The 27,936-nt window shown below is 31.1% G+C and overlaps 2 protein-coding genes across 12 annotated transcripts in view; one reads left to right on the forward strand and one right to left on the reverse strand.

The window, feature by feature from the left end:
* Positions 1-1,215: 1,215 nt before the first annotated feature.
* On the forward strand, positions 1,216-22,397 carry LOC148621255 (perlucin-like). Of its 9 annotated transcripts, XR_015921130.1 has the most exons (11): positions 1,216-1,369; positions 2,593-2,709; positions 3,020-3,088; positions 3,432-3,531; positions 4,726-7,747; positions 8,288-8,401; positions 11,636-11,749; positions 12,165-12,235; positions 14,873-14,966; positions 17,734-19,383; positions 20,001-22,397. XR_015921130.1 is itself a non-coding variant. In XM_088575407.1 (5 exons), the coding sequence occupies exons 1-5, from the start codon at positions 10,212-10,214 to the stop codon at positions 17,979-17,981; spliced, it is 600 nt and encodes a 199-aa protein (XP_088431533.1). In that variant the 5' UTR covers positions 9,548-10,211; the 3' UTR covers positions 17,982-22,397. The 9 variants fall into 9 exon arrangements, 1 of the variants encoding a protein (XP_088431533.1); XR_015921129.1 differs by having other exon boundaries at positions 2,925-3,088; positions 4,726-8,401; XR_015921127.1 differs by having other exon boundaries at positions 4,726-8,401.
* LOC148621256 (furin-like protease kpc-1) overlaps positions 21,454-27,936 on the reverse strand; it is a 75,316-nt gene continuing 68,833 nt past the window's right edge. For 2 of the 3 annotated variants that reach the window (XM_088575401.1, XM_088575400.1), the window contains one exon: positions 21,454-27,901. In XM_088575401.1, the coding sequence (XP_088431527.1) occupies positions 27,624-27,901 (278 nt within the window). In that variant the 3' untranslated portion in view covers positions 21,454-27,623. The remainder of the gene's footprint in view (positions 27,902-27,936) is intronic. The other variant, XM_088575405.1, reaches the window with a different exon arrangement.

The raw sequence follows: 27,936 nt of genomic DNA on the forward strand, positions 1-27,936 counted from the left end.
TTTGTGAGCAAAGACCAATTGTGTAAGCTACTCAAATGGAGAATGCAAAGGGTCAATTTGAACCATCTTTCATAATTCTAAAAATCATTATGTTCAGTACTTTTTTTAAGAATTATAACAAGAAAATCCCACAATAATGAGGTTGTAATTTAACATTCATTAACAACTTCCTAAGAGAGATACTGACGATCAGATGGTACCAAAGGCATAAGCAAGCTAGTAAGCAATTTAACATTCATTCAAAAATTGGTCTATAATTTTGTCATTTGATTTTTCTCCCTAATAAAGTGACAATTTTTATGTCTGAAATTGTAACAATGTATTGTATAGATGGTGAATAACTATCAGGTATCCGTTATCAGTTTCCCGGAATAATTCGAATACCTGAACCAGCAGTCCATCTTTACCAATTTAATTGTACTTTGTAAAAGAAAATTGTTAAACCGTAGCCCCTTAAGCCGAATCAATTTTAAAGTCCAAAAAGGGATAATGTTTTCACTCGTTTCACTGTATTTTAAAAATAAATGACGTATTTGATCAGACTTATATTTCAAAATTTATTGTACAGCAAATTTTATGTCAAAAAGTGTGGTTATATAGTGTGGTGTGAAGGGAATCAGTTATTTCTTATTATTATTTTATTTATTTATTTTTTAAGATAACAATTCAACGTGATGCTTTGCAATAAACATGTTTTAAGTGTAAGCTTTTGTAAGAATCAGGCAAAGGGAAAACAATAATGCATCATGAAATCAAAATCATCAGAGTAATATTGAAAATCTTTTTTGCCTTGCTTCTGATGGTGCAAGTAATCAAATTATTTTTTTTCAAAATGATGGTTTTTTTATAATATGTTTCGACTTTCTCCTGATTCGTACGGAGACTGACACTTAAATAAAATCTAGTATTTATTACTTGTATATTAAAAAGCATATATTTGTATTTCGTTAGACAAACTGATGTTTTTTTTTTTCGTACAGAAGAGTCGTGTTCTGTGTGTAATATTTTGTTTTGCGTGACGTTTTTGGTCTTCTTTGAGGTAACCAAAATTATTATAGTTTTATCAAAAGACATCTTGCATAACTACTTTTAATGATGCTGGGGTTTACAAGGTGATTCATAAAGATGTACATACAGCATAACGAGCTAGACATACTAAATAACTGAGAGATGATCATGAAATCCAAATACCACGATGTAAACAGGTAATTTTGTAAGTGTGCACGCTCCGGTAAAAACTAAATCAAATGATTATACTATCTCGCAATCAAATATGATTCCTTTGTGACTGACCAGCTGATTGATATTCCTAATCACCAGTGACGTCGAGAAAATAAACGTCAAAAAAGAGTTGTTTTGGAGAGAAACCGTGAGTTGCATTACAATATATATATTTTTACATGTAACGATTCAACTTTATTACACAGAAAATATTCGATCCTCTACTGGATATAAGGTTAATTATTTATCTGTTGTTGTACGATGAGTGCCTTTTAACATTTTTAAATTGTATGACAATGTGATTTCAATTGAAATATATTGAATATATTAACCAAGTTGAAAAATAATGTGTATGTTTTTACACCGTTACAAAGAATAGAATATGGCTTTCGTGGAATGCCTTAAGTGTATTATTTATGAACGGAAAGTGTCAGTAGAAATATACCTTATGTATAAAAGGTAAGAGATTAAATCAGTAAGTGATATATGTACATTTTGATCTAATTTGTGTAGCATTAAAAAATTCCGATATGATTTTTGGAAGAGACAAATTACTGTTTATGGAAAGTTAATTCTGTTTTTGATTTTCAATTCTAATATAACGTCCTTCAAAGTTCTGTAGAAAACAGCTATGATAAAAAAGTAAACGCATGAGCAATATTTCGTGCAACATATAGGCTGTGTCTATTATAAAATAGGATGAAACTATTAGAATCGAAATAAATCACAATAATATCAACCACTCGCAACAGCGATTTTTCCTTATCGCATGTTCGTATCTAACCTTCGATAGCGTGATATCGCAAATATCTAGCCGTCTAAAACGAATATAGGACAATAATGGTAAATAGGATTCAAACGGCAATCAAATTAAAGAACATAATCCAAAGATAACGACTTGGCTTGGAAAAAAAAGCACAATCAACAAAAAACCTGAAGTTGCTTATATATCATCACGTCTGATGTAGAAGAAAGAGGAAAAGAATACTATGTCACAGTGAACAAATTGATTTTGATGGTGTAGATGGATACATCATTTAACGATAAACGATGTTGGTGAACATTCAATTTTTGTGGTGTGACATAAAATCTCCATACGCTGATGGTATGTTGTCACTGATGAATGAAAAGTTTCTATGAAAAGCTCGCACCGCTAGAACCAAATTGAAGATTATGCTGATCCTTCTTGTAATGATGATCATTCCTCAATACTATGTGATTTTAGGTGAGCACTACATACGTAACACCAGATATATAATTTGTCTTTCCTTAACATTTGAATGTTTCAAATTGAGATAAAGAGTTTAACGCCTCTTTCGTGTATTACCCAAGCTTAAAATATATGTGTTTGTTATAACATTAATATTTCAGAAAGTTCATACATTGATCTAGATATGAATAATACATTAGTCATCTTCTGCATGATACCGACAGTCTTAAAAAGACTGGTGCCAGCGTTGGAGTGCAGTGATAAAAATAATATCAACGGTAGGTTTTGTAATAAAAAAAAATTGAGCAACATATGAATTTGTTTTTCCTTGTGACAATTCATGAACATAGATAGTAGGTATATTGTATGTCCCAAAAGATCTTTAAGTATACATTTTTTCTATTCTCCTTTTTAAAATTATTTTTGACAACATATTCTTCATTATTTTTTCTACGACCCAAATATACTCTAATTGTCTTTCTGCACATTTCAGCTGCACCTTGTAAGTTATCGATAAGTGAAGACGAGTATAATGGAACTATAGCTAGAACAAAATACGGTACATTTTCTGATATTATCTCATTGTAGCTGAGTGTGTTCGATTAGATGGAAAGAAGTATTTCATCAGCTCAGATATTGCCAGTTCACGATGCGAAGGTAGAACAAGTGATCGTATTGATAAGCGTGCACATGGGAGTTGTTCATTATTTTTTTATATTTATATAATCAAGACAAAGCAGCGATCACCAAATAAAACATCACCAAAACACAAAAAAAACTAAAAAGTACATGCTGAAAAACGGACAGAACAATATCCGCTAAAAGCTAGGGTGTGACCAAGTAACTAATTACTTACAATGTTGTTTTGATGTAAAAAGGAACGTCCTGCAGCTTAAAGTCCTACAAAACACAAGTACTTTTTTAAAGCTTTAGTCTTATCGTTTATTTTATATTGTACAGCAGTCAGAATTAGATAATCATCTATTGAATTTCATTGTAGTTAAATTGTAAACAACGATCGGGAAGATTGGTGGAACTTGATACCACAACTAAAATAGCTTTCTTCAGGGATAAAATGCAACAAAAGGGGAAAAGTGGAGGTTTGTTTATATTTTCTTGAGCAGTTCAAGTCAAGGAAATAAATAGTGATGTAATGTTGGCAAATCTTTTCATAAAAAAGCTACTTAAAACATTCACTATGACCAATGTAAATGTAAATTCTTCTAACAAAATTATAATAGAAGCTTCTTTTTATGTTAAGTAAAACCTATATAAATCGAGTCACTTTTTGAGTTTAAATATTCGGTTAACCTGACTTTTAAATATATTAAAATTGTTATATAGAGACTTTTTAGAGTTTTAGAGAGTCTCGTTCACACAAGTTTTCTGATTGATCATGGTAGGGTTTAGACAGGTCTTTATTTTCGATGGTAATCAGAAGTCGTCAATATCAATCTTTATATATCGTTGCGTTTTCGTGAATGATTGATTACCTTCAAAGTAAAATATGATTTTGACACATTGTTTGATATGACCATGGACACCACACAAGTTGCGTAGTGTACTACACTAGAGTGCAGGCGTCGGTTTCACAAAAAGTCGTAAGTGTGAAATTAATCGTAAATCATGACGTCACAAAGCCATTTCAGTTTATGACGTCATTACTTACGATCAACTTTACACTGACGACTTTTTGCGAAATCGAGACCTGGAGTTCGATTCCAGCCCGAGTCATACCAAAGACTTTAAAATTGGAAGCCACTAATTCATCTAAGCTCGCTGTATTTAGGAATAGAGTGATGTCTAGTCAGCCCGGGGTTTGAATAATGTATCAGTTTGCCAAATGGAATGACAACCTACCTTCGGGCTGTTGCTTCTTGCAAATAAAGCAAGAAAGATATAATTCAGACTAATAGGTCAGGCGGGTACTGGTTAATTAGTCAATCGTTTTAGTCCCGAAATGCAAGAATATCTGTAATCAATCAAACAATCACTCAATTACATTATCAGTGACTATTTTACAGCGCTACAATGTTTTCATAAATGTTTTCAAAATTTAATGTAAAACATATTAATTCGGGCGAAGTAGATAAATATCTTTATACACCTATGTAAAATTTTGTACCTGATATGTTTTTATTATGGAATTGAACTATATATGACTTTAAACGTTGAACCAGGAACAGTTTCTGCAAACATAATCACAAAGTTGCATTTGGTACAGCTCTCAGTTCGGAGGTTAATTTAAATGTTTGACACAGTACGAAAATGGTTAAAGTTCAAATTCTTTCTAGATTACTGGATTGGAGGATCTGATGACGAAACTGAAGATAACTGGATCTGGGTCACAAGCCAAAGAATAATAAACATTACTGACTGGGGTAACCAAATAATGCAGTGTCGTTTGAACATTGTTTGGTGCTATGGAGTAGTTTTAACTACAAATGGGCTGACAACAATTGTGACCACCTCTATCGATACATATGCGAAGGTAAACAATTAGAAATTAGTGTGAGAAAGTATTAACGTAAACGTAAGGCGCTATATCACGTCAAGAAAATACCTACATTTGGCTATGACATCTTGAATTAGGTCCAGTTTTAACTTTAGGTTGTTTTTTCATTGTTATTTTTTTTTTACTTAATAAATATTTGGTCATTAGTCAAGTCAGAAGTTTTATTCGATGTTGATTTAGAGAGACTTTAATGGCTAGTTGATTGATTTTTTACATAGACTGTTGCAAATGTATTTTGTATCCTACTTTATCCATATAAAAACAACATATTTACATTTATTATTTTTTATAATGATAATGGAACAGCTAATAGCCTTAAGGAAATTTTGACTGTTACATATTGATTATTGTTTTAGTCTTTATCCACTATGATGTATAGTAACTTAAGCAATTCACAATTTTAGCAGTAACGGTGTAAAGATTGCTTTTAATACTAATGCTTGAACTTTATGAATTGTAACCTCATGGCATGTAAGGATTTTTTTAAACTCTTAAAATTTATGATAGTTTATGGTAGGTCATGCTTAATGTTTTTTCGTTATAAAGAATTGTTTTCTAGATTAGTGAATGATGAAGAAACTCCAAAATTTCAATTTTAATACCAAGGTACCAAACTTCAATTGAGATAGGATAACTCGTGCTCAATTTATTGGAAAAAAATGTATGTCACCGAATACGTTCTCTATTTTACGTGTATATATTATAGATATATCATTTACCTTAGTTATCGCGCACTTAATTTTGTGCTTTGCCTAACAAAACTATTATATAATCAATTGACTTTATATACGATCACGAGTATTGAGTGTATTATGAAATATTTATGTTCAAATTAAAACTTTAGATTTAAAGTCACATGAATTTAGAATGAGAAAAACATAACAGACATTTAACAAGAAAATGGTTCTTAATATTTAGAATGATAAATTTGAATTCCACTTTGGACATACTTTCCTACAAATAAAGCAATATTTAGCATAAATGCATTTTTAATAAGTTGTCGCAATCAAGTTACTTTCGTTTCGTTTGTCAATGCCTCAATCGAATGGTCAGTTTACAAGGATTCCAAAAGTAAGTATATCTTTTGCTAAGATTCAAATATATTTATCTAGTGAATTTTAATTCATTTGAGAATGAGATTTCTTTCTACGTTTTATAACATACAATAACTATCCAATTTGTAATGTCTGATCTAAACGTAAGTGAAATAATAATACGTACAATAACCTTCTAGAAAAATATCATCAAAAAGACCAACAGCGAATTATTGGTGTAAAACAACTATAATTTAAGCTGAATTGTAGGGGAAGTGTAATGTCATAAATAAAGAGCAAGAAGCACAAACTATATTCCCGGGTATGATAGTACCATGGCTGTGTCCGCTGAGCCACGATATTACCTTTTTTCAAAATTGCTGCAGAGCGTAGTGATGATGCTGTGATAGCATGCAAAGAGTAGGAAAGAGTAATCAAGGGAACCAAGATTTCAACGGAAATCAAAAGAAAGTAATCCAGGGACAAAGACCAGACATGAAAACCAGACATACAAAACAAAGAATATTAAGTAACTAAAAATAATACATACGAAGTAACAAAAGTAAATGAGCAACTCGAACTCCACTAAAAACTGGGATCATAGACCAGGTGCACCGGTAGGGTAAGTGTCCTCTGCGTTTCTAGAAACACCCACCGATTTGCTCATAAAAATTCAAGTCGGGCGTAGACGAAAGGGGAAAGGAAAACTATGATACGATGAACAAATCAATTTTAATAGTGCAGATGGATATACCGTAACGATTCACGAGTTCATTTGGAATTATTTTAGGAGGAACGTTTTGGAATTGATATATGATGGTGTTCGACATCGACGCCGCTATGATTATTTTGAACATGTAGATTCTTGAAAAGTTCATATTCCTGCAGAATGCATCAAAAATCTTATACGTGCTTGGTAAAACTGACGGAAGCGAGAGTCCCTGAAATGCTTTTTATGAATATTGAGCCTTTCTAGAGTCACGATTGCTTTAATTAATAATTACATTACATTTCACAATACTGCAAAACTTCCTTTTTAATCAGTGGGTAGTGATCGCCTCGAGTATGGGAGGTCGTGTGTTTGATCCCCAGCCGAGTTGTCATACCCAAAAAATTGAGAGACATTGAATAGCTGCTAAGCACGTGGTATATAGAAGGCAGAGTAACATTGGACGTTAAAACAAATACATATACGACATTCATGAGAAGTTGAAAAAAAATCTCTTCATAAACGGATATGAAATTTTGATTTATTGTGCTAAATCATATTCTTGTATATCCGTGATAGATTGTAAACGGTTCTGCCATGAATTCACATATTCAATATTTGTTCCGAAAATGTTCATATGAAATTATTCGCTGAAAAGCTACAGAGAATAAGTTGTTTTAAAGATTTTTACTGTGTTATGGAATAAATGGTTCCGCAGTGAATACAAATACTAGTAAACAATACAAATTATAAAACATATTCCATTTGACAAAGATTTGAAATAACTTTTTTTACAAAAGTTAACTTGTAACAGGATTTATATGGTTTGATTTAAAATTAGTTAATGAGCATTGTACCTAAAATGATACTTTTGTCCTCCACGTACACTTCAATTTTCATTTCTTTTTTTTCTTTAAGATTTATATTCCATTTGTAACAAAATGAGTGTCAGTACCCATATCTCACATCTGAGGCAGTGACCGATTCCATGATGAGCTAATGAAATCCATAAAGCATTCCAATAAAATAGTCACAGCGTTGTATTTTTTTGCATACAGGTATAAACATGAAAATTCAGAATATAAAAGTGTATAAAAGAAAACAGGGTTTACAGTATGTAGTCAACATAATGTTTTTTTTCTACTGAAGTTTGAGTTTCGTATTAAGTTTTAGTGTCAGTATTAGTTTAGTATCAGTTTTGTTTTCTTTGAATTGTTTATACACAGTTTTAAGTCATTTTCCTTGAATTTGAATATATTGTTACGATTTTAAAAAGGGTGTCCTGTAAGCTTAACATTTCAATATTTGTTTTTGTTTCGTTTTCACAAAATCTTATATCACTACGAAAATGCCTGTATATGTACAGATATTCAGTACAAGGGTCATTATTTTAGTAAAATAGATACACAATATCTTATACTTAATCACAAATAAGAAATGCGAGATGCGTGTAACTTAAGTAACAATTTTTAATGTTTTCCTTGATAGAAAAAATACCTGTATTGTCTATTTTTATTCACACCAACTTCGATATGTCAAGAAAAAATTCAATGATACAAACATCGAGAGGTTTTAAATGCTATTCTTATTTTGTCAAGGTCCATGTCCTTTTTCTACACAGTACCCTTTTCGTGGAAATCGCACATGAGTTTGAAGAAAAGAAAATATCATATTACAATGTTTACTTATTAACAATTTAGGTGCACATTCAGGTAAGAAATTTTTAAAATGCATACTCTATTTTAGATCAAAGTATAGAAATGATACATTGTTTAAGATAAACAAAGTCACAGAAACATCATAAAATGATATATTTGTTGTTTTGTTTTTCACAAGGTACTTTTTTTTTAATATTCTGTTTAAAATTGGTTGTAGCAGGAAACACTGTTTTTTTACCTGTTTAAACATGCATGAGCAAAAGATGCATTTTAAAAGAAGTAAACCTACATAAAATAGTTCACTAACTGAAGTTTTCTCGCGTGATGAAGAAAGCGTCTGAGTCGTCGTTTACTGAATAAAGGACACTACAATGATTTGTTAATATAGAAGAAAATGATTAAATGGAATTTTTACTACATATAAAAAGCTGAAATTTGTCATATCTACAAATCCTATCTAAGACTTGGGTAATTTATTAGAACAACGACACAAAATCTATGAATTTGATTTTGAATTGAAACATTTTGGTGAATTAAACGTAAGCGATATGGTCTGTGTAAATACTTTTATTACAACATAATAATTTTGTACTTCGGGAGATCACGCTTCAAAGGTCAAATTTCTTACTACGATCTAAATGTTTTTGTTGTTACTTTCATAGTTCTGCAAAGTTGTCTTATCTATTAAGGATAAAATGATAATATATAATGAAAAATTAGCATTAATAGAAATTTTGAAAACACCTTCTATATTAAGAAGTACTAAAGGGATGCAGCAACACTGTCATCACACTCAAGCATAATTAAGTAGCTAAGAATCATGCAAAATTAAAATGTGGCTTTTCATATAACGCTTGTTCTCGGGAGATAAAAAATATATAGAATGTAGTGTAGAATTCAAAGTTAAGGGAGATAACTCTGTAAATAACATTAAAAAACTATAGAAAATATCGGAATTTCAATACAGATTATTTTCTAAAAGCAGATATATTGGAATGAATACTTATACATTTCATTATATAGACATACAAAGCAACTTAATAACAAAAATAAACTTAGTAGCTGTTTTTGAGGGGGATGTATCACATATTTCGGAATTTGGATGATTCTTACAAAGACTCCAAATAAAAGAGGCTGTAAAAAACCGAACGTTCCAACGGCGAGAGACCGTTGAGTGTTGACAAGATATAGCAGGTAACAACAAAAGGTTTAAGACTATAAATCTGTATAAGAACAAAGAAGCGTAGAGTAATCAATGGAACCAGGATTATAGCAGAAATCAAAAGAATGTTATCTCTAGGGACAAAGATCAGACATGGAAAACAGACAGACTCAACAAAGAACATTAAAAAAATCAAAATAATGCAAGTAACAAAAGTAAATGAGCCATTCGGACTCTGTCGGACTCTATTAATAAATAGGAGCTTGGACCACAACACATTTAACAAATCAGTTTTGAATGTGCAGATGGATAAACCGAAACGATCCACGAGTTCATGATGAAGACCATACGCAGGTGCTGAAGGGATGCTGTCACACATGAAAGGAAAGTTGACAATACGGAATGAAAAGTCCCATTTGTCGTATAGTTTTCCTTGATCATCGATCTCTAAGTATAGGTCAATATATGAAGCTGACTTCACAGTGTCTGAAGTATCCTTTATCTTAAGTTCTTTGGGGTAGATTTGTCTCTATTGGAATGCCGACTATTTTTTGAAAACTGCGTCCACCATACTGGACAAATGTTTTATCGGTCATAAATTACAGAATGTTAGATTTGGAATTATTTTTACAATGTATGAGGTATCTCTATTAAGAACTACATATTTGTATCTAGGTGTACCGTCTTTTTGGAGTAAAAACGATGTATAATGTTTTTGAGTCGGAATTTAAACGGTGTATGCGGAATAGAAGTATAAAGAGTTCAAAACTCATAGGTACACATACGTATTCAAGTATATGATAAGTGTTTAACATCATCTTACAAACATCTTTAATAAAAAAAAAAGCAGTTCATGTAATACACTAAACGTCCACCGTAATGATCGATGAAAGTCATGTTCAATGGAAGAGGACATCTTTATGACAGATATTAGTATATATTTGGAACGAAAAATGTCACAATAAAAGGTATACAAAGACATTATATGATTACTTTTCTTTTTTAATTCTTCATTAGAAGCTTACGATTTATGATTTAATGATAAAATGACATCGTTCCTTATATTTGATTAAAATCGCACTGTTTAATTTAAATTGTTATGTTCTAATAGTGTTACTTAGAAAAATGTTTTTTTTTTACTTGTTTCTAACATGCACGAGAAAAAGGCACATTCAAAAGGTCACCAACCGTAGAGTCTTTCATTGAATGAAGGATGTTATGATTTTTTAACTACACACTACAAACATACAAGAAAATGATTTTAAGGATATCATTCATTATTTAAAAAGCTGTAAAATTAGTCATATATTTGAAATCCACGATTACAAGTAATGATTTCATTTCAAGTAAAGTGTCTCAAAACTTTTATATAAACAAGTCCAATTCAAGAAATAATGGCATAGTGATGAAGGATTCAGATTTATAAAGACACCTTAAATTCATTTTGAATAAAAATCATTGTATTAGTTGTATATTGGTGTCATGATATAGGAATTAGCAGAATCATAGATAGATACAAAATTGAATTCGCCTTTGATCTAATAATAAAATGTTCCGGATATTCAACTATAGTTTAATTGCATTCCATTACGCAAAATATCTAAAAAAAAATAATGAAGTTTGTTAAATGTGTAAGGGAAAGATTGTCTTTTTCTATGAAAAATGAAAAGTCGGGGAATGAATTGTTATTTATAATATACCTTAAAATTCTGATTAAAAAAAACAAAAAGGAGAAAATGGGAATGCAATACTGTTAGCACTCTAAAGTGATGTTTTCGGCTTTTATTTTCACTAGAATATTACTCTGCATTTCTTTTTTTTCGTGTTGTCTGTATTGTTTGCTTTTATTTATCTGGCTTTTTAGTTGTTGTTTTTTTTTTTAAATTGAAATTTTGTCTTTGTTTTGTTCTATTTGTCTGGTTGTTCGTCTGTTTGGGTGTTTTGTTTATCTTTGAAATACCAGACTTGAAATAGGTTGATAACTATTTTCTTCAGATGCATTTTTCATGAGTGCAATAGTTAAAGGATATTTTATCTTCATCATTCTAACCACAGAAAAAGTTCTGTTTGTGTATCTTGACATAGCTTACTTGCAATCGCGTTAAAACTCTATCTCTTTTCTTCAGATGCATGTATCATGACTGCAATAGTTAAAGGATATTTCATCTTCATCATTCATACCACAATAAAGGTTCTGCTTGTGTATTCATTAAGTTGTAGTAATGAAACCAGTATCCATGGTAATATTAACTTCTACTTAAGATGCTGTATTTTCTTTTGTAATTAGATATGTATAATTTAATGACATTTACATATGAAAAAAATCCTGTTGTTGCTAATGTCATTTGTAAATTATTTTCATAAATTTTTAAATTCAGATTAATGAGAAGAATAATCAAAGGAACCACGAGTCCAGTGGGAATCAAATATGTAATCTAAAACGACAAAGGCCAGACATGGAAAACAGACATACACAATATAAGACATAAAAAAAGCAAATGCCGCATACAAAGTAACAAAAGTAAACGAGCTACTCGGACTGCACTAAAAACTGGGAGCATGGACCAGATGTATCGGTAAGGTAGGCGTCCTGGATTTAGAAATACAAGGAGTTCAGTACGAATAATGTTACTAACAGAAAATTCATTTTTATAGGTAAATGTATTATGTTTGAAAACAAGAGATATTTTGTCGGTTCAGAGGAATTGACCTTCAACGATGCAAAGGTAAAGGGAGATTTATAAAGTGAAGATCCATGTAAGGATCAGGCTATTCCTGTTTTAACCATGATACTTCGAGGTGATGAGTACGATTTTGCCTGAAGTACAAAACTCAAAACAATCAATAAAACAGATGAAATGGCGTGCTCAACTGTTTTAACATTTGAATTTTTATATATAAATTATCTCCGGTTAAGAGGGTTTTTTGTGTGTTTGTAATTTTTGGTTTTCTGGTATTTTACATTTTGACCTTTATGGTTTTAATTTTGCCGCTAATAGTGTCAACTTATTAAAGCATTTCTACTTGTCTGCACGCGCCTTTGCTGTTATGACTTCTCCTCACCATTACGCAATCTCAACACTTTTTTTCATATGCGATTTTTGTGTGTTGATTGTAATTTTCACATAGGGATAAGGTGTACTACTTCCCAATTTCTAAACGGACATTTGATAAAATTTTGTGAAGAGTAATCATGTCAAAGATTATACTTTGAATTGTAAAACTGAAAATATTAATACATAAATGAAACATCAAATGTTCGTCGAATAATAAAGTATCTGCAGGGGGAAAATGTTTGTTTGTCTCATTTTGTAGCATGCTGGAGAATGAATTTATTACAATTATAAATTTACATAGTTTTGTACGTTTCTTCCCAAAGTAATATTTGCGCAAATTACGCATCTTCTGTGAATATTTATACTACTAAAGAAAGACCGATTCCTTTGAGCCGCAACTTCTATAAAACCATACAAGGTCGAATATATTTGTTTAAATGTAGTGATGCGTATTTCCTAAATTTGTCGTTGAAACTATGCCTTTTTTCTACGGAAAACGCAAATTTTGGGGAAAATACCCAAATTCGCAGACCGTCATTGGTCCGTGTGTTTTAATACGCTTTCTCGCATGCTCAATCCACGTACTGCCCGAGTATTGTAATTTCATTATTTTGCTGAATCAAACATCCACCATTTCTCATGGGTGCAAAACTGTCCAGACGTGAGAAGGCATAGAACGTGTCGAAATAAACCTCCCCCAATCTATGTGTATCCATCTGGGCCCGAAGATCGGACCCCTCCACCTTTTTATGTGTAAACTGGCATGGCTGGTAAACCCCCTACTCATTGTTTTGAATAATTTAAGAATTTGTTATAAACCTTATAACTGAGCGGAGCGAGCAGAACTTTCAGAAAATTATTGGGTGTTCAACCCAACTCTCTCTTTCCTCCCACCCAACACCTAAATATATTTCGAGTTAATAATTAAGGCACCACTTTAATAACCTACTTGAAAGAGTAATCAAGGGAACCAAGATTATAGCGGTAATCAAAAGAATGTAATCCAGGGACAAAGACCCGACATGGAAAAAACATACACACAACAAAGTACATAAAGTAACTAAAATCATACATACAAAGTAACAAAAGCAAATGAGCAATTTGGACTCCACTAAAAACTGGGAGCATGGACCAGGTGCACCAGTAGGGTGAGCGTCCTCTGCTTTTCTAGAAACACCCGCCGAGTTGCTCATAAAAAGTCATGTCCGGGGTAGACAAACGAGGAAAGGAAAACTATGACCCTTTGAATAAATCAGTTTTCATGGTGCAGATGGATACACCATAAGAAGGCCCCCGTAGCGTGCACATAAACGGAATTCTTGATAACTTAAAAATCAAGGTTGCTGCCCATAGAGTGAAAATTTGGGCAAAGTATCAGGATAACCAGCTAATAGCACCAGGGTTACAGGCAGAGGCTGCTAATCTTGAATTAATACGTAATTGACGCAGCGCGTGTCTGCAGTAGTCAGATTGTTCATTGCAAGTGTTTCTAATGGAGTTTGGGTTTTTTTTTTCCCTCAACAGGCCATATCAAATTTTAAAGTCTTCATTTTGCGTTTGTCGGCATCATCTTCGTAAAACATCAGTTCCCCCATACCCCTGGGTCAAATTAAACCAGCTGGGGCCAATAAAACAGCTTTTTTTGTCCCAGATTAAACCAATTTTTCCAGGAAAGTTCATTGGTATGATGATATGAATCTTTGCTTAGGGACGCATCATTTAACGTCCGAGGGGTTGGGGGCTTGTTTTTTTTTTTTTTTTTTTTGCTTGATTGTTTAAAATATATCGATCCTGACTTTGGAAAAAAGTTAATTTGGTAAGGAAGGATTTAAAAATAAGTACTGTGAATAAAAAAAGAAAAAAAAACAATTCTGAGTCAAAAAGAAAACCAAGTGCCGCTGAAAGGATAATGGTCAACTCCTCTCAAACCACTGAAGCAATTGGAACAAAAATGTACACCATTGATGTCTGGTAGATAGTCGTAGATCCTTTGCAACGATTACTCATTTTGTTTGTATCCGTCAAGTTAGTACAGTGTCAACACTTTGCTCAATCGACCGCGATTTCGCGGGCATCCTTCAGTTAACATAAAATTGGAAAACACATTTCTCAATTCTCAATTTCTCATAATTCATTGTGTGATAATCGGTAGTTAAATCATATCCATGGAAGTTGATTTCAGTTGGGGTTTAATCTGAAATCGAGATTCTTGGTTTAATCGTGCCTGCATCAATATAATTTTGTTTGGATTTGTCCTCTGCTGTATCCATTTGTGAATGCGAATAATAAATTATTTCCACTTTGTAGATCAAATGTGAAAATGTACCTGGACGACTTGCAGAACTTGATACTTTTAACAGTATAGATTTCTTCCGGAATAAGATGGTAAACACCATGGAAGGTGAGATTCTATTGTTTTTTACGAATTTCCGATGAACAATGTATTGGTATGTATCCCCATACTCCCCTATTTTACCTTAGGGGAATTTTGATATACAACGTATTGAATTTACTATTAGTTGTATCTAAAACAACATTTATCGTTAGTGAATTCAAGATATTCAGGATTACTTTTATTTGTTATCCCTTGATATTTATTTTGGAAATACTAAAAAACTTTCTTCTTTTTAGCTCACCTACACAAATAAAACATTTTAGCTTTTGTCATCACCTTGTATATTGTATTTGTCGACATCGTCTGTCTTTAACATTTCTTTAAAAATCCTCTATCAGTGGATTATTACCAAATTTGGACACCGGCATCCGTAGGATATCTACTGTATCTACTTTCAGCGTCCAACTCCTTGTTGGATTTTTTGCCCTTAAATGACGAAAAACGATGGTCGTTTTGTATTTTATCTTATATCTTATGATAAGACCTGCAAAAGTTTCATTGGGTCAAAATTGTTGGAAGACTCCTTGTTAGTTATTGTCTTTGAAAGACAAAAAAGTACGTTTTTGCAATTTTCGGTCAATATCCTGAAAAATATAAGAGATAGGAAAAAAACTTTCAACTGATGAAATGATTGTCTCACTAACCACTTTTAAAGTTTCCATCACTTTACATGTTAAACAAGTAATTTTCGATGTTTAACTGTGAATTCCCAGGACAAATGACACCTTATAGTTGCATACCATCGCAAAGCTGGAAGATAAAGCTTTCAAAATCATTATTCTAATGGTACGATGACCATAGAAATTCTTCAAAAAATTTTCTTGAATAAAAAATACTAAAAATCGACATTTTTACCTCTTCTGCTAATTGACAGCATGGAGGAAAATTACTCACATATGTATACAATATTCATACACTTTTGTACTAAATTATATATATGATTTTGAAATACGCATTCTCAACTTTATTTTGACTACTTTTAATCAGAATACACACAAAAAATGCACTTACAATGCATAGGTTTAGGTTCAGTGTGTTTTTGGTACTACATGAGGGGGCATTTGACAAAATATTAAGAAATATCGGATCAGTCTGGTTCAAATTTCAGAAAAAAAATCTGTTTATTTCTCTTTAAGTGGTATCCCCAACAAATGCATTTTTGACATTTTTTCCAGTGTATTTCTTGCTATCCGGAGAACCACAGCTGCTGAATTTGTATAAATTTCACATTTATTGATTTTAAATACATAATAACACAAAGAGTTGAATGTATGTGTTGCAATACTTTCAATAATGAATTGGTGAGCGAGTCAGGTATTTGGTATTATTATGGTACCATTTGAATATTCCAAAAGATTTTTTAAATTTCGGATGAAGTCACTCATACATTAATTTATTATGTATAACTAAGGTTGCAACGGAGCACTTATGGCAGACAAGCATTTTTTTTTAAACTTTATGTTTCAAATATATCATTATATAAATAAAAAACACTATGTAAACTGCAAAACATTCTCTGGTGGAGGTTTCGTTAGCTGGTCCATTGACTTGTTCTGTGTATCGAAGGTATTACTACTTCTTAAAATATACAAAATTGAAAACAAAGGACTTGGAAAAACATTTGCTATTTTTACACAAATAATAATTTATTTTTAGATTTATATTCTTTGGTTTTAACTATTCAATAAGTGATATTTGTTTGGAAGTCGTAATATTCTATATTTATCAGCAAACATTTAAGTAGCACTCAAGCTAAGAATCATGCAAAATGTGATTAATGGTTGGAAAGCCTACATACTTTTATTTTTTAATATTTTTTTTAAATGCTTTAGTAAACAGAAATTAAAATGTGGTTTTTCATACAACTCGTGCTCATAAGAGATACAAATTGTAAAAAAATGCACTATACAATTCAAAATTAAGGGAGAAAACTCTGTAAATGACACTCAAAATAAAATAGAATCTATTGGATTTTCAATGTTGATTATTTTCTGAGAGCAGGCAGATTTGAATGAATAATTACACATTTCATAATATAGACCCACAAAACAACTTAATTACAAAAAACAAATATGTAGCCTTTTTTTGGGGTGTATCCCATTTTCAAATTTTACATGATCCTTACAAAAACAACTACTTAACAAAATGTTTAAGTGTAAATCAAGGAATGACCGTTATATTTTTTTCGGTGTATGAAAAAACAATCTCAATCACGTGGTACACACTAAATAAACTACAGAGCAGGTTATTTTCAAGTCTGGACACCGACCATTCAAATAGACCGAAAAAAAATATAAAAGTCATACGGTACAATTTTATTTTGGAACCAAACGTCAACGAGTAAATCGTTATAAAAGATTGATGACGTAAAAGTCACATTACAAAATAATATGATGGACCAAATTCTTTATCCAATAAGAAAGCGTGTTACTTCTTATATTTAATTCTGAGAGAATGTTTGTAATTTCTAACAGGTTATACGAAATAATCTGATTTGCGACAGTTGACATTCATTAAACACGAAACATTCCTGATATTTTAATTTCTAATGGACCTCAGTTAAAATATTACGAATGAATTCGTTATCAGATCGGTATTTTGAATTTCGGACTTCGAACCAACGAACGGTAAAGACGTCACAGTACTAAATCAGTATACACAAAATAATCTGGTTTGCTAAAAAAATCAAAAGCTTGTCATTAACTAAATCAAATTGTTGTAATTTACATAAAAAGGTTGATATTATAACCGTAAAAGTCAAAATATCTTCTAGGATACTGGCTTGGAGGGACTGATGAGGGAAGTGAGGGCAAGTGGTACTGGATTACTAGTCGTCGCCCAATTTCCTTTTTTGATTGGTACAAAGGTACCGACAGAGAACAACCCAACAATGCCGGAACTGGAGAACATTGCATTGTAATGTATAAAGATTTTGGGTACCAGTGGGCAGACACGTATTGTACAAACACTTATAGATATATCTGTGAAGGTAATTATAATCAGTCTATATTTTCATGTTAAAAGAAAATAAAGTAAACTGATATTCTTTTAAATTTCATTAGTAATAAATGGACTATGCGTCCATCTTGTCAAAGATAAGACAAGTCTTAATTATATTTTAAAAAAAACAATGTAAGTATATCAGTCTTCAAAATGTTTGTAAGATATTAAATTCCTATACTATAACATCGTGATTTCCAATGTTTTTTTTCTATTTTTGTTCTTTTTTTTCCTATTTTATCTACTATGAATCATATACTTATGTACATTGTACATGTGTGAATATTTATGAATCTAGTCAGATATTAATATGATTAGCATAGAAACAGCTTTATAGTTATTTTTTGCTTCCTACAGTAATGCTTTTTGCATAGAATTTCAATTAGTTAACAATATATTGGACAATGTAAAATTTCGTTTTTCTATATATACATTTTCTGCTTTCATAGAGCACAGTAAACTATAGATATTCTGCATTTTGTAAACTTTTTTTGTTAAATTAATATTTTGCTTATAATTTAAATATGAATTATGTTTATACTTTCATGACATTTTATTTTAACATTTCAAATTATTGTAATTTGGATATCCCAAAATTCCAAGTCAAAATTCAAAGTATAAAGAACTGTTACCTGCCTTACATTGATGAATATTCAGTTTTGTTTTATGTCTTTAGTTTTGTATAAGCTTCAACTTTGTTAACCATCTGTTTTCATATGTAAAATGATGATTTAGAATATTGCATGCTATGATATAGTATAATAATTTCACATTTGAGATGGTTTTACACCTTTTGCAAGAAAAATCAGCTTATAAAAACGGAGAGGACTTAGAAAAATCTCCTCTGCCTTTGAAAACACAAAATTAAGTATGTGTGCTAGTGACAAGAACTTTGACACTCTCTAGTAAGTACGTATATACATTATGTCTAGGCATTGTATTCGATGTAAATGTTATTCTTTATTTATGATTTAATACTTTATTAATATTAGTGTGTTTTTAACTCACTTGTTTTTAAGAATGTAATTTTTAAAGCGTCATGTTTAAGTATGGGTCTGTATCTAGATCAGATAAGAGGATTCATCATTTCTCACGATACTCCATGAAGCTGTTCAAATGCATTTTTTACATCTTAAAAAAAATTCTTGTAATCATTTTCTTGGATCTGCTCAATATTATGAAATAAATTTTGACTGGTTATAGTGTGAATTTTCTAGAGGGAAATTTCCCCTTACTTTTCTTCAATATAATGTAACCAAACTACAGGAGTTGATATCACCAGTTACTTTTATTTGCATTCTAATTGTCGTTTAAGTTTCTATGAGCATATTAACGGACTTCCAATCAAAATATCTTTTTGGGATTAAGATATGAATGAACCATACGTTCTCTGACTGGTTTAAAGGCAGACATGTACATAAAGGTAGATATTGTTTCTTGACGAGAGAAATCAAGAAATATTTCTTGTATAAGCATCACATAAATAAACAAATGAAAAACGGAAATCGAAAACTAAAAATGATTAAAGCATCAAATTTGTTCTATTAATTTTGAAGTCGTTTCCATAATACTGTAAATATACCGAACAGACAATCATAGAAGTATTTTAATATTTGCACATGACATGTAGTGATGGCAAAGCATTACTTTCATGCATGCTCCTAGTTTTTAGCGTAGTCCGAGTTGCTCATTTACTTTTGTTACTTTGTATGTATGATTTTAGTTACTTTATGTTCTTTGTTGTGTATGTCTGTTTTCCATGTCGGGTCTTTCTCCCTGGAATACGTTCTTTTGATTACCGCTATAACCTTGGTTCCCTTGATTACTCTTTGTCCCTGGAATACATTCTTTTGATTACCGCTATAACCTTGGTTCCCTTGATTACTCTTTCACTATTGTATAATTATAACTTTACCAAGACAACATTAATATACTGTACGTACCCTAATAAAAACATTAACACTTCGTTTTATTCTGTTCCACATACGTATACAAATGTATACATGTACTGATATTCATTTCATTGTTTTTATTCAATAGATAAAGTAATGTGACAGATAATGCAGAAGTTCTCAATCAATGTATATTTGGCAAACAAGTGATATATAAACAACAGTTGGTGGATATGTTTTCTGTCTGCCAAAAAAGCAGGTGGGGTAAATTGATATTTCAAATTACCGTTCTAACTGGTATCGCATAAGAATCACAAGGCGCATGTGTACGAGAGAAACATAATCAGAAGAAGAAAAACCTGCTTAAAGAATCTTTAGCATCACGGACTACGCTACTACATGCAATTGTATTAATTAATAGAACAGTTTTAATGTGTATCATGACGAATCACCCAAAATATACTGTTCTGTCATGATATTACAAGTCAGTTTGAGAGTAAGAGGTCATTCGAAAGATTCAAGGATGACTCAAATCGATAGCCAATGCTTCTCCGATACGTATGTGGTTGAAATAAGAAATATAACGACTGCATTTATCTGTTTGGCATCCATATAATGTGGCTGGGAGTGGTGGTATGCTTTCCTGTGTGTTGTTGCTATTTTGAGTTAACACCTTAAAATTAACAAAATACTTCGCAGTGCCCAAAGATCGAAACTTGAATAGTTTAATAGACAAATGTGGACACATCATTCAAGCTTGAAACAGCTCTGAATTTTGATTTATTGAATTTTTGACACGAATTTTATCTGAATCAAAATGACAACTTATTCCTAAACAAGTACTAGTCAAATAAATCCAACCCTACCTTTATTTGGATGGCACAATATCAGAGATATCCATTCACTTATAGTCAAAAGGACCTTTTTTATATTCCCCACCTTGACTTTGTTTTTTTTTTTAAATTTTGAGCAAAGGGAAGTAACCTTCCAATCCGACAGATTGGTTTACTGTCCGATTGGAGCAATGGACAGCAGTAGGTCAACTTCAAATTCAAATATTTGACTTATTGTAAGCTGTGGTAAGTACTTGGTTACATTTGAATAATAAATTTCAAACCATTTAGCTACTAACCGAAGTGTAAATAGTTTAGGTTTCAAAGAGAAATGTTTACTGTTCTTCCTTTCACCAATGAGCCGCCAACCAGGTTGTCGGGTGTTGGTGGGTTACGTCCCTTTGAAAAATTTGCTAAAATGTCTTGCATTTCATAAATATGAAAAATGACAATCAATGTCCAGATATTATAGCATCTCAAAAATACAATTCTCATAAGCGATCCAAACTTTCCCCTTGTGGAATAGTATATTGTGGTATAATTTCATAAAGATCCATACACTTTTACCGTATTTGCATGGAAATACTACGATGACGACAGCATCATGCCATTTTACGATTGCAATTTGTCTGCGGTCCTATAAAACCTCATACAGTGTGTCAGTATATGACAAAGCATGGTCTGTCTAATTAATCAAATGCCTTGTGTCTCTTTTATCGTTACTGACAACTGTATGTACTATTTGGCGGAACCAAATAAAACTAGAACTTATGTCCAAAATATTTATATAGAAAAATTCTGTAACATTGCATCAAATAGATAAACAATGAAAAACAAAAATAATTATTACTACAAAATTAACAAGAAATCATCATTCATAATCATCACATTGATCTTTGAGTGCAGATCGAGATTTTTAATTGTATGGGCACAGCGAAGCAAATTATATTTGTGCTTTCTGAAGATGAAAAATATTCTGAAAGATATCTGCCATTTAAAAATATGAAAATAAAGAGTTTGTAGTAAGTGGAACTTCATGACTTCTCTCTCTGACAAACTTAATCTAAGAAAAAGTTAAGGGGGCAATGATTATTTCGTGATACAGAGGATGGAACGAACTACCATTTTAGTCTTATTTCATTCTGACATAAAAAATTTATTTGATTAAGACATTTTGATTACAACTAGCAAAATTTTGAGGTAAACAAATATGAAAGGAAAGATTTTGTGACAGTTAAAGCCATTCTGAAAATGCAGAATATGTCCGAAATACTAAAAAATGTATGCGAAACTGACCTGTTCAATCGCACCTATAAATATACTATGACCCATCCAACGCTGATACTGAACTGGCACCATGAATGTCATAAACCATGATGATAATAAACAAGGCTGTGACCATCTTTTAAAGCATAATTGGAACAACAACTGACACAAATTGGAAAAAGTCAACTCTACACATACATTAATGAATGTTTGGTGATTGGATAAATTCCCTCAAAATACAAAGTCCGGACAAATTTATTATATCACTCTCAAATAAAACTATAAGAGACGTTATTACAGAATTCACATTCATATTCTCTTACAATGCTGCAAAGCTATAAATTTTGAAAGCAAAAACGGTTATACATGAACAAGCATGAACAGCTCAGCTGTACCATCATTATAACACAAAATCTAACAGACCTAAAAATAAAAAAAAAACAATATAGACCCACTTAAGTCTAAGTAGTACTAAACCCAGCAAAAAAAATACAGAACTTTAACCTACAAATAGCATTATACTCAGACCCTACTCATTGTGTCAATAAACAAAAAAAAACATTTAACACATTAAATGTGACTATAATGAGTCCAAATAGATTAAGGTATTTGATTTTGTATTAAGCATCAGTCTCTGTAAGAATCAGGCATTGAGTAAAACATGGTTGAAAGGAACCCAACACTTTAACTGTGTAATTTGACTATTTGTACTATTAGGACAAATTTTCCATATTGTTTTACTTTGATCACATGAGCCATAATTTCATTTATATGCGCCACAAACGAAATGTCCAGGGTAAATAACTCAAACACTCATTTTGAAACATACTTGTGAAAAATTTCCAAACATATTCAGTATTGTAGTGTTCAAATAATGCATAATTCAAATAGAGAAGGCTTCCTTGAATTGCAGTATATGGTCAAATCGGTGAATTTTCGACAAGCATGTTTCAGAATTTTCACATTCAGCCTAATCTTCACAAAGACTTGAATTATGTAAATGTAGATGATTATAAGTGAAAAAAATCAAAATTCTATCATTTGATACTGTTGCTCATTAATATCAATTTTTTTATGATTCTGATAATTGATAAGGGCATTCCTGTTTAATTATTTGTTAACATTTATTTAGTAGGCCAAACAATATTCAAATTATATTTTCTCCAAATATCTCCAAATTTTCTTGTTTTTATGATTGTTTTTTTATTTTTATCATAGGATCTGCCTGATGTTTACTTGGACAGCCTCTTAAATTGACAATTTCATTATTTTGCCTATTTAGAGGTGAAAGAGAAACCAAGATGACCAAGGTTAAAGCGGTAACCAAAAGAATGTAATCCAGGGACAAAGACCAGACTTGTAAAACACACAACAAAGAGCATAAAATAATCAAAATAATAGTTACAAAGTAGCAAAAGTAAATGAGCAACTCGGACTCCACTAAAAACTAGGAGCATGGACCAGGTGCACCAGTAGGGTAAATTATTATTAAATGCTTATGACTTTGAGTGGAAAATGTCAAAATAACACAGCTTATGCAAGTACAATTTTGACCTTCAATTAAATCTAATTACATGTGTATTAAAATACATAATAATGCAAAAACGTAATCAATACACATCTAAATATATAACTTACAATATGGTTTAAATGGAAATGCCCACACAATATGTCAGAGCAAATGGAAGGGCCGACAAAAAAACAAGTGGTGGTACCTACATTTACCCAAAAATTATTAAAATAATTCCATAAAAAGTATAATAAAATGAAAGAATAAAAACGAACTATGAATAGTGAAAATATGAATCAGGGATATACAGTTTCACATCAAATATTTGTACAGTCAGTTGAAGTAAACATTTACCAAAAAATATCAGGAAATTTTGCTGATGAAAGGCATGTTGAATGTCAACAAAAATACATCGCATAATATGTTACAATAGAAAATATACACACATGTACAAAAACATAGCATACGTCTTCACGAGATCTCAACAACTAAGGCCAAGAAAAAAATTACTGCTTTAAGAATCATTGTTTTCAGAAATTTGTGTGGTCAGGAGATTTGATAAACTTTTGTTAATGAACTGAAGCTGACGTTTACTAAGAAATTGTTTAAACTAAACCTAACATTGAGCAGTTAAGGATTGCCAATATGGAAAAGATATTTCTTTTTTTTTCTTGCCCTTAGCATAATGATATATAAAAATTACCAGGTAGTTCTATGTAATGCTGTTGTCAAGTTGAAAATAGATTACAAAAAATATATATCCTATTCTTCACAAATGTTATTTAAGTGTAAGTGTTTGTAAGAATCAGGCAAAATGGGAAAATCAGAAACATGCATGTCAAAACCCCACCGATCTGACAGTAAAATATCACTCAAGGACGCTTTCTCTATTTGAAAAGACCAATATTTGATCTCTGCATCACTGGCTTTGTTCAGAAATTTTTCAATAGAATGTTAGAAAAATGAGATTTTTGATAGAGTTACCTGCCCTTGAAATGTTCATTTTCAGTGCATTTTAATGAAATCGTAACTCAATCTACCAGTATGATATGTCTGTTTTTCTTGATTCTGATGGTGAAAATAGTCAAATTAAACTATCAAAATGGTGGGTTTTTCATACCATGTTTCACCCACTGCCTGATTCTTACAGATACTGACACTTAAAACACCAAAATGTGAAAATACTTATAATGTAGGCAAGTCCTTTGCAAAATCAACTTGTTTAATGTAACTCTATGTTACTTGTATTTATTACATGAATGTATAGTAATTTCAGTATGTTTCCAAATGTTTATATATTAAAAATGGTTTCCTAGAACACTTTTAAAAAATCAGCCATCTGTACATTAAACAAATGTAGACTACTCTGCAGACATCATTTTGTTTTGAAACAAAAAAGGAGATTCAGAAAAGGAGACACCAAAAAACACTGATATAGAAACATATACATGTAAACGAGAAATGTTTATATAAGGTATAACATAAAAGAGTAAGGGGAAAATGTAAGTTAGCTGGGCATGTACTCCTATATCCAAATTGCATACTGGAATAATAGATTTCAAGCTTCAGCTAAGAATCATGCAAATTTTGTAACATAACCCCAAAAAAGGCTACACATTTTATTTTTTGTTATTATGTTGATTTATAGGTCTATACGATGAAATGTATAATCGTTCATTCTAATCTGTCTGCTCTTGGGAGATAATTCACATTGAAAATCCAATGGTTTCTATTGCATTTTAGTGTGGTCTCACTAACCACTTCTAACGTTTCCATTACTTTACATGTTAAAAAAGTAATTTTCAAAGTCTCACTGTGAATTCCCAGGACAAATGACATCTTAAAGCTGCATACCGTTGCGAAGCTTGGAAAATAAGGCTTCAAAAATCATTATGCTAATGGTACGATCATAGTAGAAATTCTTCACAAAATTTACTTGAATAAATAATACTGAAAATCCACATTTTTACCTGTTCTGCTAACTGACAGCATGGAGGCAAATTACTCACACATGTAAACAATATTCATACACTTTTGTACTTAATTACATATATGATTTTAAAGTACACATTCTCAGCTTTATTTTGACTACTTATAATCATAATACACACAAATAATGCACTTACAATGCATATGTCTAGGTTCAGTGTGTTTTTGGTACTACATAGGGGGGTGGCCATTTGACCCGGAAGTGGTTAGTGAGACCTTAAAAACATTTTATGAGTTTTTATGTTTTTCTTTTTTTACATTTTATGAAAGCTTGTGGTATTGTGAGTCTAATAAGACCGAAACTATCAAAATCAGACATAGGACTACAAAGAAATGGTCATTTTTATATCATGCCCCTCAGTGATATTTTCCCTAAATTACTAAAAAATTACAATTTTAACTAACTTGTCACACCAGATTGATACCTATGATAATTCAAGAAGTTGTAATAGTAAATATCATTTATCATTATGAAAAAAGAACAGATTTCAACAATTTATATCATACCTATTTCATTACTGTGTGATTCTTAGTCTGTGCTGTGTGACTATTTGAGTACTTTGAATATCCCAAGCAGTGACGTTGTGTATTTCATGGATGACGTCAAGTTATGAGTCACTGTTACTGATAAAAATGTTGTTGCTATGTTGTTTTTTAAAATACCTTGCACAATGCACCTCTTAAAATATAGCCAGATTACCAATATCACTATACTGATTTTATGGGAAAATGGAAATAATGACCAAGAAAGGCAATTTTCCTCAAATTATGCATTTCTCTGAAATATGCCATGATTTAATTTATGGTCTCACTAACCACTTCTAACGTTTCCATTACTTTACATGTTAAAAAAGTAATTTTCAAAGTCTCACTGTGAATTCCCAGGACAAATGACATCTTAAAGCTGCATACCGTTGCGAAGCTTGGAAAATAAGGCTTCAAAAATCATTATGCTAATGGTACGATCATAGTAGAAATTCTTCACAAAATTTACTTGAATAAATAATACTGAAAATCCACATTTTTACCTGTTCTGCTAACTGACAGCATGGAGGCAAATTACTCACACATGTAAACAATATTCATACACTTTTGTACTTAATTACATATATGATTTTAAAGTACACATTCTCAGCTTTATTTTGACTACTTTTAATCATAATACACACAAATAATGCACTTACAATGCATATGTCTAGGTTCAGTGTGTTTTTGGTACTACATAGGGGGGGTGGCCATTTGACCCGGAAGTGGTTAGTGAGACCTGTCATTTATAGAGTTGTCTCCCTTTATTTTGAATTTGTACATAGTACATTCTATATAATTTATATCTCTTAAGAACAAGGGTTCTATGAAAATGCACATTATTTTCTGTTAACTTAAGAGTTTTAAACAAAATACCAAAAATAAAAATATGTAAGTTTTCAAATCATGTATCACATTTTGCATGGTTCTTAGCTGGAGTACTACTTAAAATATCTTGAATAATACATATGTCATATTTACCATTACATTTTGGAATTCTCACATTGAGATCAGGTTAACAATCTTTATTTCAAAGATCCAATCAGCCAATGTCTTAATAAATCAATCAAGCCTCAATGAATTTTCATCTTTTTAAAATGTGTACATTCTGTGTACATTACTGCAATATAGTGCATAACAGTACAACACTTACTCATGAAATATAAACACTACAAATCATAGGTTTTGTACAATAAGATCACTTTAAATTTAGTCCATGTTCTTTGGAAGTTATCAAAAGATATATACAGGCGAGGAAGAACTATTCATATTATTGTTTCCTCTCAATTTAAATGTTAAAACACAATAATCTTTTCAGTTTATTCTTCCCATGAATATTCTAGAACTGATTAAATCAAAAACAAATTGCAAACCTATTTTATTACATTTAAAACTTTTATAAACATTAAATTTTGAAGGAAAAATGGAAAAGAAAATTGTAGGGATGGAAAATAAAATTTTAATTTTAAATTGTTCAAATTTTTCAGTTTCTGAGGGTTCACAGAACATGTATGTAGGTAAAGATATTTGTGTGTTGCAATCAGTAGTATGATTTCCATTACACAGAAATTCAGAAATTTTGGACTTGCAACCCTGATATCTTATTCTATATAATTGTAAATTAAGATTATACAGATAAATTTATACATCATGCTTTTAGAGAATCTTTTACATTGATACTTGGAATGAAAAACTCATCGTCAGCATCATCATCTTCATCTGACTTTGGAAGAAGCCGGTAACGGCCGTCTTGATTCTGTTGACGCTTAGCACAACAAATTTCACGAATCAGAAAACCTAACCCTACTATTATACTTAGACATATCAGGACTATAACAAGAATGATCAACACCATAACAGTTTTACGTTTACCATGTAAATAATCATACCCTTCATCACTGTGTTGTCCATTCTGCAGGCAATGTTCTGAAATAAAAAAAAAATGTATACATTCAAAATTT

This window comes from Perna viridis, chromosome 3 (assembly GCF_037379345.1).
Source record: "Perna viridis isolate PV_CMFRI_1.1 ecotype Kerala chromosome 3, ASM3737934v1, whole genome shotgun sequence".
Lineage (NCBI taxonomy): Eukaryota > Metazoa > Mollusca > Bivalvia > Mytilida > Mytilidae > Perna > Perna viridis.